General features: G+C 32.5%; 2 protein-coding genes across 8 annotated transcripts in view; one reads left to right on the plus strand and one right to left on the minus strand.

Moving 5' to 3' along the window:
* The first annotated feature begins 536 nt into the window (after positions 1 to 536).
* On the plus strand, positions 537 to 7,259 carry LOC105201494. 6 transcript variants are annotated; one of them, XM_039448816.1, is made up of 6 exons: positions 537 to 769; positions 1,517 to 1,535; positions 2,927 to 3,062; positions 3,712 to 4,129; positions 4,703 to 5,223; positions 5,940 to 7,259. In XM_039448816.1, the coding sequence occupies exons 1-6, from the start codon at positions 681 to 683 to the stop codon at positions 6,146 to 6,148; spliced, it is 1,392 nt and encodes a 463-aa protein (XP_039304750.1). In that variant the 5' UTR covers positions 537 to 680; the 3' UTR covers positions 6,149 to 7,259. The 6 variants fall into 6 exon arrangements, with proteins under 6 accessions (XP_039304750.1, XP_039304752.1, XP_039304756.1 ...); XM_039448822.1 differs by lacking the exon at positions 1,517 to 1,535 and having other exon boundaries at positions 538 to 800; positions 5,940 to 6,131; positions 6,304 to 7,259; XM_039448819.1 differs by having other exon boundaries at positions 682 to 800.
* Positions 7,260 to 7,868: 609 nt separating this feature from the next.
* Positions 7,869 to 18,432, minus strand: part of LOC105201493 (protein draper) — a 48,996-nt gene continuing 38,432 nt past the window's right edge. For both annotated transcript variants that reach the window (XM_039448815.1, XM_039448814.1), the window contains 6 exons: positions 16,722 to 16,877; positions 16,443 to 16,619; positions 14,635 to 14,745; positions 14,314 to 14,520; positions 11,683 to 11,859; positions 7,869 to 11,592 (listed from right to left, as the gene is read on the minus strand). In XM_039448815.1, the coding sequence (XP_039304749.1) occupies positions 11,297 to 11,592; positions 11,683 to 11,859; positions 14,314 to 14,520; positions 14,635 to 14,745; positions 16,443 to 16,619; positions 16,722 to 16,877 (1,124 nt within the window). In that variant the 3' untranslated portion in view covers positions 7,869 to 11,296. The remainder of the gene's footprint in view (positions 11,593 to 11,682; positions 11,860 to 14,313; positions 14,521 to 14,634; positions 14,746 to 16,442; positions 16,620 to 16,721; positions 16,878 to 18,432) is intronic.

Consider the following 18,432-nt stretch of genomic DNA (forward strand, 5'->3'; position numbering starts at 1 on the left):
AAAACGCACCTGACTGTTAACTTTGAGATTTTATTGGAATTCATTATGGTTAGTAAAAAATTTTTCTATTGAAAAAATGCGTTTCAAAAATCTTTAATGACCTTTTTTAAAGACAGTATAGTGTGATCTCTAATAACAAGCTTGCACTGATTTAATAATGAATTTCATAACACATGATTTTCAACGATTGCGCAGAAATCCAAAATAATTTCTGCTGATTACATATAATTTTATTATGATTTCTGATGATTTCATATGATCGTGTATCTTTACGATTACAACTGATTACAACATGATTGCATAAAGATTTTATAATAATTTCAAGACTGTCCCACGATTACGTTAAATGGTAAACCCCTTGATTAACCATGTGAGTGTTAAGAAAAATGTGAGTCGTGATCTAGAATTAATTGAGTGCGACTCAACTCCGGAAATCTGCGTATTATAGGCGTTACGATACAGGTGCAAAAACGACGCGCTTATTCTTTCTTATCAACGGCTATCGGTGCGTCGCCTTAACCAAGATTAGATACTGCGTACAGTATATTTTAAGCTGCCTTAATGACTGTTACTTGTCCGAAGCGAGGAGGTGCCGCGGAGTCGTTTAGCAAATTCGTATCATTTCGAGCATCGTTATTTGCATAAATTCACACGCGTTGAGCTTCGAGTCGAGAAGAGAAATGCCACTCGTCGAGCGACTGCGTCTCGACGAGGTCGTTACTTCGTACCCCGAACTCGGACCGACTGCTCCAGATGGTGGATACTCGTGGTTGGTTCTTCTAGGTGTTGCCTTTATTCAGGTTCGACCAGTGCACGTGTACCTTTTTCGGACAAATTTCACGCGCATTCATACAGAATGTAGATTTTATGATTGTACACTGAGAGAAAAACGGTTGTCCATTCATTAAATTCAATCAACCGATTAAGTTTCCTCAATTTAAGTATTTACATATATTTTTAACATAATCTAAATACATAAAATATTTATACAGTTAAGTTAAATATATAAATATTTATTTTGATATATGTAAGGACGTATACTCAAAATATATAAAATTATTTATACATTTAAATTAAATACATATTTAAATTAAAAAAAAACATGTATAAAATTTATTTTAATTCATATAAATTATAATGTAAATATATAATTATTTGGACTGAAAAAATTTAGTCAAGTTAAAAAACAAAATTAATTTAACCCTTTCTTTTTTTAGTGCATATCCGATTCTGAATATCATTGTCCGATTTTTTGTTAAATTTTTAAATATTCGTAATTCTCCCTCGTTAAAACTGAATTAAATTAACTTAATTAAAATTGTAAAAGCAACTGGATAACAAAATCGGAAAATTATTCGGATTAGACGCAATACAGGGTATTTAGAAATGCATGCTCAATGGTATCGATATGTTTTTTTATCTGAAAAGAAGCTATCATACCGTGCAGTCTTTTTTTTCTTTGTTCGATGCGTAAATAACGACTCGTTGCAATACGTAAAAAATAATTCTGTTCCAGGTGTTACGTTGTTTACGACGTAAGTTTTCCGGATATGAGGAACGCACGAATCGAACAATGATTTTTCGTTAACGAAAATTTGCTATATGATATAGAGGAAAAGAGGGGGTTGTGGAATATCATTTTGTTTTTCGACAATATATAACTCAGTAAACGCGACACAATTCTAACCAATACCAGCCATAGAGTTTCTACCAATCACCCTATAGATAGAAGTTTATCAGGTATATAGAATGAACGTAATTTACAAAACTGAAGAAAGAAACAAAAGATGAGTTTGTGTAATAATAGGGAAATCGAGCAATACTAACAATCAATATAATAAATGGTACTTTTATTCATAAAAAAGCATAAATTAGTAATTCGTAAATTTCACACACAAATATGTGTTACAAAATAAAGTTTGACAAAAATTTCATAAAACATATTTTATTTAAAAATTTTTCTTTTGCGACGGCTGTACAATTCATTACATGTCAGTTGTTTTACGATATAAATGTTTCCGTTTACAATGTTCTGAAACATATTTATGTGATTCCGTATGCATTGATCTCCCTAAATTCTGCGCTATAAATCACTCCTACATGACTAGTCATTTAGTCACGTAGAAGTAATGCCTGTGAAAAAACATCATGTTGCAGTGAAACGCAATCTGAATTGTATCTCTATGGATTAAAAAGAATTCACTGATTTATTATCAATTGCTTCATCGCTATCCATTAATCCTCGTCGGCATTTCAGGAGGGATTAAATCATACCTTCTTATAATATAAAATGGAAAATAAGCACTTTGTGTTCGGTAAACCGTGAGTGACTCGTTCGCACACTGAACCAACGATGACCTGACATTCTAATTTTGTTATTATTAAGCTGATGATGACTCCAAAGAAGAGTCGCAACGTTTGAACTTGTAATGAATAAACAAAAAATTTTTAGTATATTTGTTTGAAAAATTAATATACAATATACTTCTTAAAATTACATAGATAGTATATACCTGTAAAAATTTCTACTATCGCAAAAGTGAAATGTAACTTTTACAAGAATACAACGAATGACCAGTAACCATTCTACAATGTCTAAATAGACTGTAACAAAGTAATTTTAACGGTTGTTCTTAGAATTCAACGTGAATTATACGAGATATCATGATGTTCTATCACCCTATATACGTAGATATATTCCATGATCACTGACCTTCCTCTATATAGAGCCATGTCGTCCAACGTCGCGTTAGTATCTGTAATGTTTTCGATAGGTAAGTACAGAATCTCTGATATTGTTGCTATATTTCTCGATGCCCTGTATAATGCGTTCACTAGATATCACACGGTGCATCGGAAAGCATAGATAAATTCATAGGATGTTTCCAAAGTACAAATGCAGATATCTTATTATTAAAATGTGCAGATTACCGTACCTAGCGTCCTGTCGATGTATGGCATAGTGCGGGGATATTTAGCCATCAGCAGTTCGTTTTACTTCGATTTATGGAGCGAGGTCACTCTGCCGCCTCTATTGTTCGTCGCTTTTTGGAATTTAGCAGGTGCTCGGTTTTTATATTACTATTATTTCAAATTTTTTCTCTTAGAATGATTTATAAAATAAATAGCCTAATTATTGGAACGAATTGTCCCAAATACTGGATCTTTAATGCTTTTCTTTTAATTAGAAGAATACAGTTTTACTTTCAATGTAATGTTATGCAATAAATTCATTACAAATTCAAGTAAAATTAAATTTTATATATACAACCATATATATATATATATATATATATATATATATATAATTCAATTTTATTAATTAATAATTTATGTATTAATTATACAAATAACACAATACAATTTATATAATCAAAATTGAACCATTTGTTCTATAATTTGTTAGAATTTCTACATGGATTTTTGAATTTTTTAAAAATTTATGTCATATTTTAATCTTTTACAAATTTCGTCGATTTTTTTTTCTATACAAATCAAAACTCTTTAAAAGTACAAAAAAAGATTATATTTTTTTTTATATACAAAATTTCTGAAATAATCTAAGATTTCTTATTCTATAATTTCTGAAGGAAATCATCAAATTGAAAAATTCTTTTAAATATAAGAATTTTATGAGAATGAAATAAATGAGAATTTTGTCTGGATACATTGGTTCTTTATCACTGTCATTAACTTTGTTCGATCTTTCAGATCCGTGGACCAAGGCCATCACAGAGTTGGCGTCGATACCTCGACTGGTTGGCCTCATCGGCGTGGCTCTTCTCACTATTGGCGTAATAGCTTCTGGATACCTGGCGACCGGCGGTGTAGGCGCATATCTAGCTGGTTTAAGCGCCGGTGCGGTAATGGGCATAGGAGCGAGTTTCGTAATCGTCGAAAGCGAAACCGTATTGCGGAGACATTTCAAGGTGCGACTGCCATTGGCGCTGATGCTGAAAAATATCGCTACGTCCGTCGGCTTTACCCTTGTGCCAGCGCTCACGCACTTTCTCCTCGCGGACACCGGCCTGAAGGATGGGCTTCTGCTGATGACGATCGCCTTTGTTCCTACCGCGTTGGGCACTCTGGCCCTACGATTCCCAACTCCGCAGCGAGCATCCCCTTACAGGTGACTGCGGAGGACATTCTCGTTTCACTTCTACAATACCCATTTCTTTCCATTTCTTCAACAAAAGAGTTCAATGTAAACTCTCACATTAATACCTAATTAAAGTAGACTTATTCATTTGAAATTTTTTGTAAAAAGATATTTTCCAAGTGAAAAAATTCTTATAATAGATACTTTATAATATTTTTAAGATTTTCTTATATCTTACCTATATATCTTAAATATGCATATATATATATATATATATATATATATATATATATATATATATATGTGTGTGTGTATGTATATGTATTAAATATTTTAAACTTCTTTAGATTTTACAAATTTTTTTACAAAATTATAAAATTTTAGAATTCTTAGAATATATTGAAATATATTTAAAAAATTCTAAAAATAAATATAGACTTTCTCAACATTTTTGAAAAATATTTCAATTCGTACAAAAAAATCTGAGAAATTATGAAAATTGTATGAAGAATTCTAAGAAAACTTCTTATCACAAACAAACTATCTTAACGTTAGGCAAGCTTGTATTTCCACTCTATAATAACGTTACGTTTTCGTCAACAGATTGCTATTATCCGACGAGGATAATGAATTGGGCATTCGAATGTCGCCTGACAGAGAGTCGGAATCGGAACGACGGGATAACGGGACGGATAATCCCAGCTATGACACTAGCGAGAAGCAGGACAGAAACGCCATACCTCTATTTAGCGAAGTCAACAGCATCTACGCATATCAGGAGCCGGACGAGGACGTCGAACTTTTCGTCAATCCGACCTTGCGATCGGGCAGCAAGTGGAAGCAGGAGTTTCACGTAGTGCGCTATTTCAGGTTCTGGGCAGCCGTGGTGACATGGATTGGGATGAGGGCCGGCTCGCTCTTCTTCTGGATCCTGGTGCCCGCTTTATTCTTGCAGCGAACGGAACCGGATTATCATACAGACGACTGGGTGACGTTGTTGGTCGTCGCTGGCATTGGTTCTTTCGTACCCAGCATTGCTAGCTACTGGTCCACCGTCACCAGCGCTCAATATAGAAGAATATACTTTGGTGGTGCCTGTTGGCTCGGCAGCATTATTCTGTTCAGTGCGTGTATAATATTTTGCATTTTTCCAGGATTTCTAAATAATATAACGTTGCATCATTGATCAATGTAACGTTTAATTAGTCCTAGACGATATTATAGCTTGAAAGCAAGATTACATAGTGTTAAGTCCTTCTGATGAAAATTTTGCTTAGAATTTACATAATCTTCAGAATTTCTATATTATTTTTTAAATACTTATTAGTAGAAAAAAAATAGTTAAATCAAAGCAACCAAATCAAGAATATGAAATCTTTTTTAAAGAGTTTAATAATCTTAAATTTTAGCAAAAAATATATGCAACACTTTCATTTCAATTTAATTTAATAATAGCTATCTAAAATCGCTATTGCTATTGCTATTAAGACTACTTATAGACGTAAGCACAGACGTATCAAATTCTTTAAAAAAGATTTTTACTTGTACGTATATGACAATAATTGTTGATTCAATATGAAGCAAAACTCATTTTGATTCTTATCAATGCCATATCCACAGAAAAAAAGTATTTTTTTCGAATTGATCCTTATTGAGACATAATATAATTGAGACAATTTAAACTTTGAAGAATTTTACTATATTTTAATAAAAATTTAACCAAATGTTATTAAAATTTTACTAAATTTTATTAAAAACATAATAAAATTCAAAATTTATGTTGTTCACCAACTACCGCAATTGAGGGAAAATTTTAAGAGCAAATTCTTCTCGTGTTTAGACCTAACTTATACATATGACTACTATTGGTTTCTAACGTGGTCGCTACTTGGAGGAATTGATATAAGCGGTCTGTTCGCCTGCCAAGACCTAACACTCTGCGATGTACTGGGGAATCAGTTCGCACATCGCTCGCATAGATTGTTTTCCACTATTGTCGGATTGGGTGTCCTGGCCTTCTGCTTCGTGCACAGTACGTGTCTCTCGTAATATCGATCTTTATTTGTTTTCTCTTTTCCTTCTTACATTTTACAGAGTTTTATAAATTTCGCTTCTTTGGTACACGCAATACGCCTAATATGACAATAACAAGGTAAACCTTACGACCAAAGACATTTATCAAATTTATGATTTGACGATTGCAGGTGAAAACGTGTGTCTTCGAGTGGTCGCGTTGCTGCAATTCCTCGGCGGATGCTACTGGATCATACCGCCCGTTTGGGAAATTGTTCGAGCGCGAAGACTTAGAGAGAATTAACAAAAGTCATTACAAAAATCCATAAATTCTGCGGTCCATCGCGGAAATACATTATATATTTACAGAGCGTTAACATTGTGGAGCAATGTGAAAACTGTTACGCTGAAGAAACAAGTGTTCAATTATAAGATGTTAAAACATTCCATTTCTGTCTCCGTTTTTAAAATAAAAATTTTAGTTTTAAAAAATGGTGTTTCAGATTTAAAACATTAAAGTTAAAGATTTCACTTGACGTAAACGTTTCAGTGTTTTGTAAATATAAACGTATTTCCAAGTATTTAAAAAACGGAGACGGAAATAAAACAATTTAATGAAACGTGTCTTTTTAAGATGTAATGATTTCTAAAACGCCTCTAAACAATAGAAAACATACTCTTACGAAGTAATCGTAAGAATAGATATGTGTGCTCCGTGTAATACGTGATTAGTGTTCCTTCACGTTGATCCGTGAATTACATGACTGACTTTAGACTGTCAAGCATGCAAGGCAATATATGTCGAATTTTACATTTTTACATTTATATTACTTCACAAGTTGAATGGAGGAGCAGTAGAACGAGTGTTTCTATATTATACGATATACTTTACGTGTATGACCACAATAAAGTGTAGTGAAACCTTTATTAAAATATCTTTCTTAATCGTCGACAATATTAACAATGCACATCACGGTATTATCACACTGATCACTGTCTTACCTTACTGATAAATTTATTCTATTATTTGTATTTATCCTGCAAATCTTTTTGTAGGCTTAGAATACATACGATCGTACTTCTCAATCTAAATATCAGTTGTACGTTATCGGCACACTAATATGCATTTCACTTGGATACACCAAAATAGAATTATATCACAAGATAATTGCAAGATAAATGGAACGAACGGTAAATATTCCACGATATCTTGCACGCTATTTTCCCTTTAAGGCTCCTGAGTACTCACCGCGGCTATATTAAAGTCGTGACGTCAGAAGCGAGAAATTGCGTGAAATAACACGTAATTTTGTCCGACATGCCATTTGTAAATAAAGCCAATTTGGATAAAACAGACTAAGCAGATGACTTTAAAACACTTCTATAGATCGGTCACAATTATTCTTTTTCCGCCTAACAGTCAGTAAATAGTCGTAAAAAGCATGTAAAATGATTCAGACTGTTTATTCAGACAGGAAAACACACGGATAGCTATTGAAAAATGTACTTTTACGTATAAAATTCAAAGAAACTTTACTCGCGGTCTATTTTTACGAATTTGGTAAATACGAGACAAATTATATTTTTACAATGAAACACATAATAACAAAATGACATGCACGATAACATTTCATCGTCAATCTGTCACGTTTCACTTGTATTAGTTCTAATTTTGTCCGCGACGGAATGTCGCTACCGTCAACGCGGAGTTCTCGGCTGAAAAGTCAGGAGCCTTAAAAAGGAAACATAAAATTGGGCATTTAAAATTTATATTTTCTGATTAAATCTAACTGATAATTAATTATCTTATTACAACTAACAAGGGGTACCAGCAGCGACATCGCCGATTTTAATAATATTTTATGGGTGTGCAGTATTCACTCACGCGGTACTACAGCGGTACTAAAGCCGTAAGTTGCGATATTTAGGTATTCTCGAGAAAATGACGACTAAATATTTCCAGCATTTATAACACTGTTACAGAAGAATGGTACTATAGGACTTTACCGTTACGTAAAAATACGTGTTTCTATAAATCGTTACACCTACAACAATCTCCGAGTAAAACGGTTGTGCTTTTGTTATTTGTTTTGTCCAGATCTTATTGTTAGCTCGTATACAAAACTCCTTGTCGGAAAAATTGATAATAACAACATAATCTCGACACAGTCGTATTTCGGGTTAAACTTGCTCCCACGAACATGTATTTCGCAAAAAATATTCGTGCTCATTTATTGACAATATGGATATTTCAAGAGTGTCAATGAGCCCTAGTTCAAAGAAGAAGAACGACAAGATTTCTTCTGTAACGGTATTATAGGTGCTGTAAATATTTAATCGTGATTTTTTCGAGAATGTCTAAACTTACAGCTTTACTGTAGTAATGAATGAATATCACACACTCATAAAATTTTATTAAAATCGATGATGTACCGCTGGCAGGTTCCCCTTGTAAGTAGAACAAAAAGATAAAAGTTAAGACTGCACACTTCTCATTCACTTACGTATCATAAGAATATGCCACATTTATAGTTATCATCTAATTTATTGCGGACAATATTTAAGTGCAATATTACCCATTTTATTGCATTTAAATTGCATTCGTTCGCATAAACCAACTCGCATCTAGCTATTGTTAAATATTCCTGAAGTATTCACGAAATGTTCATGAGAAGTTAAAAAGTAACATTTTAAGAACGTTACGGCCTATCTCGAAATATTTATAGAATGAAGAAGTCAGTTCAAATGTCAGTAAAATTTTGAATTTTTTAAGAATATTTAAAGGACATATGGAATAATTTTTATGCATTTGAAGAATGTTCCGTATATTCCAAAAAAATTGTCATTCTCTCAGAAATCTACTCTTTCTGAATTAACTTTCTCAACAAAACTAAACAAAATTGTACTGTCAAATACATTTCATTTACTTTCATGTTGAAGCTCAATTTTGGAGGTTTACCTTCGAGAAATACTTTCGTTAGGATACGGATTATATCTATCCTATATACAGAAAATAACGCGTTACTTACAACGCCGTTTCAGTCATTAACTTTTTTTTTAGTAACGGACATTTTCCAAATAACGTAATTATATATTTTTAGTAACAGTAATAAATTTAAAGATTACTTTTGACGCTTTAAGCTTTGATGATAATTATTTGTAACATAATTTCCATTGTGTATTTAATATTCAGTATTTATATATAGTCTGTTGTTATATTTAATATCAAGAGACGCGGTAATGTCTCGCGCCAAATGAACACGTAGCAAGAAAGACCGCGTCTCTTTACGCGAACCAGCGGCTTCCGAGTACCAGAGATTATGAGAGTAACGGCTGAATCCATTAAGTTCTAAGTAGTCTCAAACGATAACTTGGGTGCGAATTGTACAATATTATCTTAACCCAGATAACAAAACATCCATAAAACATCATTATATCTTTTTAAAGTGTTTTATGGACATTTTTAAGAGATACTATTGGGGTAAGTTAAGTTTTAAGATAATATAAATCAATCGCTTATTATCATATACATTTTAAGAATGATTTTAAGTCTGAAATTATCGTGTTAAAATTTTTAAACACAAGACTGAAGGTGTAATAAAAATATAAAATTTGCTGAAATTCGTTGAATTTGCTTAAATTTATAAATTTAATCAAATTTTTTAATTTGCATTTTGAGAGATATTAAACATTTCTCTTAAACTTTTCTTGGTCTCGTCAATTCAAGATAGAATATAATATTATCTTTTTTTAAAAATATAACATAGTTTTAATTTTATATTTTAAAGAACATTAGAAAAGTAAATTTTATGTTTAATTTAATCTTATTTTTAGGGTTAAAAAGTAACAGAAAAGTAATGAATTGTTACTTGAGTAACAAGCAACTGCAGTTTTAAAAAGTAACTTTCCTAACCTTGAACTCATATAATTTTTATTTAGAAGAAATATAACTCTGCTGTATATATCTGGTGGCTGGGACGCGTATCGTTCAAAGTATTTCATTAACATATGAACATTTCGTAAACATTCTTCCATTACTTCCAAGCAAACCATTTACATTTAATGAATGCTTCAAAAACATATTTTTAAGATTTTTAAGATTTTAAAGATTTTATAAAAACATTTATTAAACGTTTTTAACATCTATTTAATGTTTATTAAATCATCGAAATGTTTCGTATAAAAACGGTATTATAAGCTAGCAAAAAAACATTAAAATATAAAATCTTCTAAAATGTTTTTATACGTATTAATATTTTAATAAATTTATAAAATTTTAAATGTTTGTTTTTCCATTCAAACGTTTAAAATTGATTTTTAACGTTTATTAAACGTATTTTAAATCTGTGTCGCTTGAGATATACATTAGAACATTTGGAATACGAATCGAACATTTTATGAATATTTAACGTTATCGGGACATGATCTATCTTATTTTAATATATACTAAATTATATAAATGTCAGAATTAACAATTAGAATCCTTTCAAATGTTCTTATAACCATTGCGATATTGATAACCACGAATAAAAAATATCGATATATAAAGAATCTTTCACAACATATAAAACTTTTGTGTATCCAATCTTCATTCTTAATTTTTCTCTTATACTTTGTTTATCATTTCCGGCTTCTTAAATTACTTATGCCCGTTTTGGCAACATATGCGTATATCAAATAGATATATAATAATTTAATTAAAACTACACTTAGAAAGAATATACGTTTATATGTACAAAGACGTTCATCTTCTCATCGTAGTTGGATGATCGGTGAGAAAATGACAGAGATCGATAATATCTCAGGTGAAAGGTAAAAGCTAAATATTAAAAGAGCATGCCGAAAAGAAAATTTTGTTGTTTTACAATAGATTTTTCTGTCTAATATACGAAATAATATTCTCGCTTTAATACTGCCGTATTTTATCAGACAAAGGCATGATAAGCGCGCGATAGATTTCGTAAAACAACCAACATAATTTTTACAAAGAACTAATTTCATAATTAATTTAACTGTAATTATGTTGTAACGACTTACGTTAGAAATTTGCTTAAATGATAAAAATAATACCACAGACTTGTTCCTTATAAAAAGGGGACAGAGTCTTCCGACCAATCGTAAATAAAGCTCTTTCTACTCCAAAGCAGGGCAGTTGAAAACGAGGAACGCTGCGTGGACTTTCTTTTAGGTTTCACCTAACTCCGGATCCTTGTCTATCGCTTTACTAGGTCCCGGATTGTCACATGATAATTTAGGCAGGAAGCCGTTAGCTGTCCGACTCGTGTGTGGCTTTATGTTCCAGCTCACCGGCCGCGGCTGATTCAGCTCGTCGTATTCCGACTCGTTGTTCTGCTTGATCTCGTCATAGACGTGCTCGACTTTCTTCCCGTCGTTCTCGTCGATGCTGTGATACACATTCAAGTTTGGATTTCCCATATCAGCATCCCTGTTCTTCAGGTCGTATTGCAATCCATACGCTCCTAAGCAATAGCACACACAAATCAACGTAGTCGTGTAAAATTTTCTTTGTTTCTTTTGTTCCTTATTTTGTATTAACAAACATGACATACCTTTGCAGTCGTCTTCATCGTCGGTACAGCTGCCTAAGCCGAATTTAGCCTTCTCGGTGTTTATGTTCTTATGGAAATTATTCCGGAATTGGAAGTTGTTTAACAAGGTAGTGGTGCCATCGTCGAACTTCGAGGAACCTTGATATGCATACACCGGATTGTCGAATTGATTTCGTTCTGCAATAAAAGTGATATAAACATTTTATGTTAAATATTTTATTTTGTATTAATTATTTTATATTAAACGCTTTTTAAGGCGATACCGACTGAACACTATTATTTTTAATTTCAGTAAACTTTTTATTAAATTCACAGAATGATAAATCCTTCTTTACAATTAAAGTATTGACAAAAACATAATACGCTGGCTACAATTTGACACGAAAAATGGAAAAAAGTTGCAAAACTATGTGCTTCTGTAGTAGTCTCGTGACAATATATATTGCGTATAAAAGTTCTAAACTTTGTACCTACAAAATAACCATCCAGCGTACTGTGAATTACATGTAAGATTGTTAGTGTGCTTTCAAAACGATCCTAGAAGCTTTAGTATAAAAGATATTTCCAATCAAAAATATCGTGTTTATGGGTGCGTGCAGAATCGATGTAAGAATCGGTGAAGAGTGAGACTGAGTGAGACAGAGCACTAGTTTAATTCCTTGATGTTGCATTAGAGGCGCTAAAGTCAAAAGAACAAGGGAAAATGAGAGCGTTTGACAGAGAGCGCTAGCCTATTCCCCTTACTCTTTGCCTCACGCGCGACCCACAGTTCGTAGAAGAAAAATCTGCAGCAATCTGAAGTACCGACGTCAAGTGAGTTTCATCGTCAATCCAGCATCGCCTTAAGAGGATGCTATAGTGACCGAAGAACTTCCTCGACGTCGGCATTGCAGATTATTTTTCGAGGGAGACCAGCCTATTGCTCTTTGTCTAACGCATAGATCTGTCTTTGTTTTTCGATTATTTCGCCATCTCTGAAAAGACCTATCAACTACAGTCACTACTCTGCTTGCCATTGTTTACGTGCGCTAAGCGAAATTTGTACACGTACAGCTGTTTACATGTTAAACTTTTTTGTTAGGCTTTTGACTGGAATGACACACAGTCAGTGTTGTTTGTTAGAGTTTTCTAGTGCGGCCTGGTCTCATTTCATACATACGAGCTACAGAACGTTAGTAAATGACAAAAGTTAACCTCGGTTGACAGATCCACGAGCCGAAAATAAATAAATTTTTAACTTTTTGTTCGATTTTCTCGTAAAATTTACCAGCCCGCACTTTGTTTTGGTGCGTACTTTTGTTCTGTAAAAGGATTTTTTGATCTGTAGAGTCAATTCGAAAATTAATGAACACTGTAATGTGTCGGTAATTCCCGTCACTATAGCATCCTCTTAAGAGGATGCTAAAGTACTACGAATTACCGACATTTACAGTGCATTAAATATCTTTGGATTGGCTTTACAGAATCACAAAAACTTTTTTTAGAATTGAAATACGCGTAAAAAAAAGGGTGCTCAGGTCAATTTTATAAGAAAATCGAACAAAAATTTAATAAATCATTAAAAATTCACTCGTATAGCCGTCACCTGAGGTTAACTTTACCTTAATACCGAAGTTGTGTAGCTCGTGCGTACAAAATGATAGTAGAGCACCCTTTGGAAAACATGCACGAATAACACTGATCTTGCAAAATTACGATTGAACGCCTAACAAAAAAGATACGCTAATGTGCTTTTACTACGCGCATATTTCGCTCAGCGAAGCTGAACTGTCATAAACAGAGCAATATGGAGCCCAACAGTAGTTGATAGGATTTTTCGCAGATGGCGAAATAATCAAAAAACAAAGACAGATCTATGCAATGGACAAAGAGCAATAGCCTGGTCTTGCTCGAAAAATAATCTGCAGTGATCTGTAGGACGGCGAGGAAGTTCTTCTGTTACTTTAGCATCCTCTTAAGAGGATGCTATAGTGACCGAAGAACTTCCTCGACGTCGGCATTGCAGATTATTTTTCGAGGGAGACCAGGCTATCGCTCTTTGTCCAACGAATAGATCTGTCTTTGTTTTTCGATTATTTCGCCATCTGCAAAAAGACCTATCAACTACAGTCACTACTCTGCTTGCCATTGTTTACGTGCGCTAAGCGAAATTTGTACACGTACAGCTGTTTACATGTTAAACTTTTTTGTTAAGGCTTTTGACTGGAATGACACACAGTCAGTGTTGTTCGTTAGAGTTTTCTAAAGTGCGGCTTGGTCTCATTTCATACATACGAGCTACAGAATGTTAGTAAATGACAAAAGTTAACCTCGGTTGACAGATCCACGAGCTGAAAATAAATAAATTTTTAACTTTTTGTTCGATTTTCTCGTAAAACTTACCAGCCCGCACTTTGTTTTGGTGCGTACTTTTGTTCTGTAAAAGGATTTTGTGATCTGTAAAGCCAATTCGAAAATTAATGACCACTGTAATGTGTTGGTAATTCCCGTCACTATAGCATCCTCTTAAGTTTACTAAATATATTCTACATAATAGATTTTTCCGTTCAAAAATTAAACTCTTTGACAATTGTCCTCGATAAATAAATTTTTAATCTAATAATGAGAAATGGAAAAGACTTTCTAATTTACCTGGCGGAGATACAGGCTCGGCCGTATATTGTACTTGAGCTATCTCACTCTTGAGATCAGCCACTCTACGACGATGGTACATCCACGCCGCTAACAAAACTCCAACTATGATCAAAGTTGCGAATACGACTCCTACAATGTGCCCGTATCCTCCGTCTTCCTTTTCTTGAATATTACGAGAGAATAGTTGCTCGTCACAATTCTCACCTAAAATAATTTTTTTAGTCACTTTAGTCATTTTTAGTTACTACAGTGATGTGCAGTGGAGAAAAGCTCGATTCTTCTCGCAGAGGCATTTCTTTAGGGGTATACTGTACGTACCTGCATATCCATGTCTGCAAATACAACCTTCGGCTGGATGGCATATAAAGAAATCGTTTTTACATTCGCATGGCTCCATGCAGTGATCACCGTAATATCCCTCGGGACAAACTGAAAATCGATAAGCATCGCATTTTAATATGATTTATAATTATATTAGTGTATAAAAAAAGTTACATGCAGTTCGAAGGAATCAGAAATTGTATCTAAAATCATAAAGAATATTATTTCAGTGCCAAGATTCCTGCTATGACCGTATAGGTCTATCTCTTTATTTGTATTATAGAAAAAAATTGCTATCAAATCAACAATCATTGCCTCATACATAAGTAAAAATTAAAAATTCTCTTTAAAGACTTTGATAGTCTTAAATTTCAGCAAAATATTATATTTTTATTTCAATATTATAATAATCATCTAAAGTATGTAAAATATGATGTTTTGGTGCTAAAGAAGAAAGTGTTAAATAATTCTAATTCTTGTTTTAAAGATATTATTATTTCCTATCCAATGGTTTCCTCCTCTCGAAAATTCTTGAAAATTTTTATTGACTAAAGAATATAAATATATTTTTTATGGAACTACACATAATTTTTCATAAACAAATTATATTTGTTTAATGCTAACATAATCTCATTTTAACATTTTAAAAATAAAAATGTTCTCAAAAATGTCTGTTTTTTTGTATATAAAAAAAAAATAATTTAATCTTCTTTAAAGAAATTAATAATTTTAAATTTCAGCAAATTATATTTTTATTTTAATATTATAATAGTCGTCTATTTTACATTTAATTGAAAATAAATCATCAATATCTCAACCCAGAAAATTTAATACACAGAAAAAATTAAATATTAAATCAACAATTCGTTACTTCATATACAAGCAAGAATATAAAATCTTGGAAGAATTTATGATTTTACACAGACATAATTTGCTTACATAAAGAGAAAAATTTCCTCCATATAAGTAAATCATGTTTAAGATCATAATTCTTCCAAAAAAATTTGCTTATACAGGGTGATTCAGAACGACCCATGTGTCCCTGTAAAGACGTGTTCTTGAATAAATTCTGAGACGATTTTTCCTGTACGAAAAATTTGTCCGACACTTACTTTTTGAATAATAAGAGGATAAAGTTAGCGAATCACGGGCCGTGTACACATGGTAGACAAAGGCGGCGCAACTCACCGTCCGACGCGGGCGCTTATCTGTGTCGGACGGTGAGTTGCGCCGCCTTTGTCTACCATGTGTACACGGCCCGTGATTCGCTAACTCTATCCTCTTATTATTCAAAAAGTAAGTGTCGGACAAATTTTTCGTACAGGAAAAATCGTCTCAGAATTTATTCAAGAACACGTCTTTACAGGGACATATGGGTCGTTCTGAATCACCCTGTATATGAAACAATAAATTGTTGATTCAATATTAATTTTTTTCTGTTTACTCTCAATACTTGTTTACATGAAGAAATTTTATAAAGAAAAATATTTTCATCTTTAGTTAATAATAATTTTTATAAGGAAAGAAATATCGAACAGGAAATAACAATATTTACAAACCAAGAGATTAAAATTTTTTAATATTATTATTATTATCGCATTAAAATAATTATAATGTGTTTCTTAGAAGACATTTACCATAATTGAAATAAAAATATAAAATATATTTTGCTGAAATTTAAGATTATCAAATTATTTAAAAAGATCTTATATCTTTTCTAATATATAAAACAATGATTTGATATTAATTTTTTTTGTGTACATTATTCTTTTCAGGTCATTGTAGTGACAGTTTTTAAAACCTACTCTCAGTACATCTGGTTCCGGTCCATCCCGACGGGCATCGACAGTGGCCATCGTTGGATCTGCATTTACCGCCGTTTTGACACTTGCAATGCTGCGTGCAATTCACGCCGTATGTGCCCTCCGCGCAAGGTGTTTGACAGTACTCGCCTTGCCAGCCAGGTCGGCACTGGCATACACCTAATTAGAAAAAAATACAACTCGATAAAAGTCAAGTTCAAGTGGTAGTATGACTTAGACGATTGTACGTCTCAGGAGGACTCGAGAGAGCTCTCAACTTGCCTGTTACGTGATGACATTCCCCGCCGTTTCTACAGTGACAGTGATTCGCGCAGTTTAGTCCGTAACGATTGGGCGGACACGGGTGTTCACAGGTGAGACCCAGATATCCCGGACGGCAGACGTACTCGCCAGTAACGTGATCGCAAGTCATGTTCCCTAAAGAGAAAAAGAAATGATGGTAAACAATTTCTTACGATAACATAAACACCCTTCTATGGAAAAATTGTATCGCTAATGTTAATTTTTCGATATATGACACATTCATTGTAATTATTATCTCTTCCACCACATTTGCTTTAATCGAATCTATTATAGAAATTTAATACTATTACTGGCCACCATTAAGTAATACTGGCCAATAATTTAAGTAATTAATTAGCCAATACTAGTGCTAAATTTTTATAAGAGATGTAAAATAAATAAACCAGTGGTTAATAAAAGTCATTCAGCAAAGTGCTCGATAATAAAAGCGAGTGGTGACAAAGAGCGAAATGAAATGTTATTTCTATTCTGTTTGCGTCAGCGTTTGCGTAAGCAGCGGTCACTATACATATTCCTTGGTTTCGAATTTTGTTATAGTTTTACCGCGAAATACATAGAAGAGAGAACCCACGTCCAAGCGTGTTATCTCCGGATGTTACGAGACCATAAGAGGGAAAAGCTGATGCTCTTACAATTTTATCCAATTTGTTCTCTTTTGCTCCCTTCCGATTTGTAGTATACACATATAACGCGACGAATGATTAAACTTACGTAAAGATATGTTCCATGAGAGAGATGGGCCAAGAATTTTATGCATTGAGACTGCGTTAATTGTAAGAAAAATATTACATTCACACACAGAAAAATATGCTGTAGATTATTTGAATTAAATAAATATTACTTGTTTCTGATATTTCATAAGTTCATCAGAAGTATCAAATTTACTCAAAATATATTCTGAATCTTGGATAAATAAGTTAAATATTTCGAGAATATTAAAAGAAAAATTTGATTTATTATTCTGATAGATATTTCTTCTAATAGTATTTGTTGTAGTTTTTGATCTACTGAATCTGATTCTGATATTCAACATTTTTTAATTTATCGAAAAAGTATTAAAATCAATTTATGAAGCTATTAAATATATAAAAAGTTAATATGAAAATAGTATAGTAACAAAAGTGTAAGACTATAGTAAAATAAAAGATACTAAATGAAAATCGATTAATATATGAACAATATAAATTAATAAGTAAGGATAGACCTTATTTAGTCTAACAATAAGCGGATCTTGATGCTTAAAATATTTTTCGCGTGAATCTTGCAATTTTCAGTAGTAATATACTTAAAATGCTAATATAATATAAAATACTCTAAAAATAAGTTCTTAAAAGATATAATAAACAAAGGTTTTCGAATGCCGTAATTGAGATTTAAAAAATTTTCATCAATAATTCCATAGTTTTAGATATAATAATTTTTTTGTCCTTTTTTTATCAAGCAGAATATGAACTAAATGTTATAGAAATAAAAGCATTGTCATGTTTTATTAATAGGAAAACATGAATTAATACGTTCGTAAAGTTTAACAACAATAATTTGCTAGTTTAATATGCAAATTTTAATACTTTCCTGACAATAAAATTTTTGGAAGTCAGACTCAGATTCAGCAGCCTCAAAGAAAACATAACAACTCCACTTGTCACTCCGGGGGCCAGATACGGGACAT

The sequence above is a fragment of the Solenopsis invicta genome, chromosome 4 (genome assembly GCF_016802725.1).
Source record: "Solenopsis invicta isolate M01_SB chromosome 4, UNIL_Sinv_3.0, whole genome shotgun sequence".
Lineage (NCBI taxonomy): Eukaryota > Metazoa > Arthropoda > Insecta > Hymenoptera > Formicidae > Solenopsis > Solenopsis invicta.

Bases quoted from the DNA above. Each gene is read 5' to 3' on its own strand.
- LOC105201494 (XM_039448822.1), top strand. From the start codon at position 681: ATGCCACTCGTCGAGCGACTGCGTCTCGACGAGGTCGTTACTTCGTAC. The intron at 3,063-3,711 runs GTGCTCGGTTTT...TCGATCTTTCAG, and splicing joins CGCTTTTTGGAATTTAGCAG to ATCCGTGGACCAAGGCCATC. The intron at 5,224-5,939 runs GTGCGTGTATAA...TCTCGTGTTTAG, and splicing joins CGGCAGCATTATTCTGTTCA to ACCTAACTTATACATATGAC.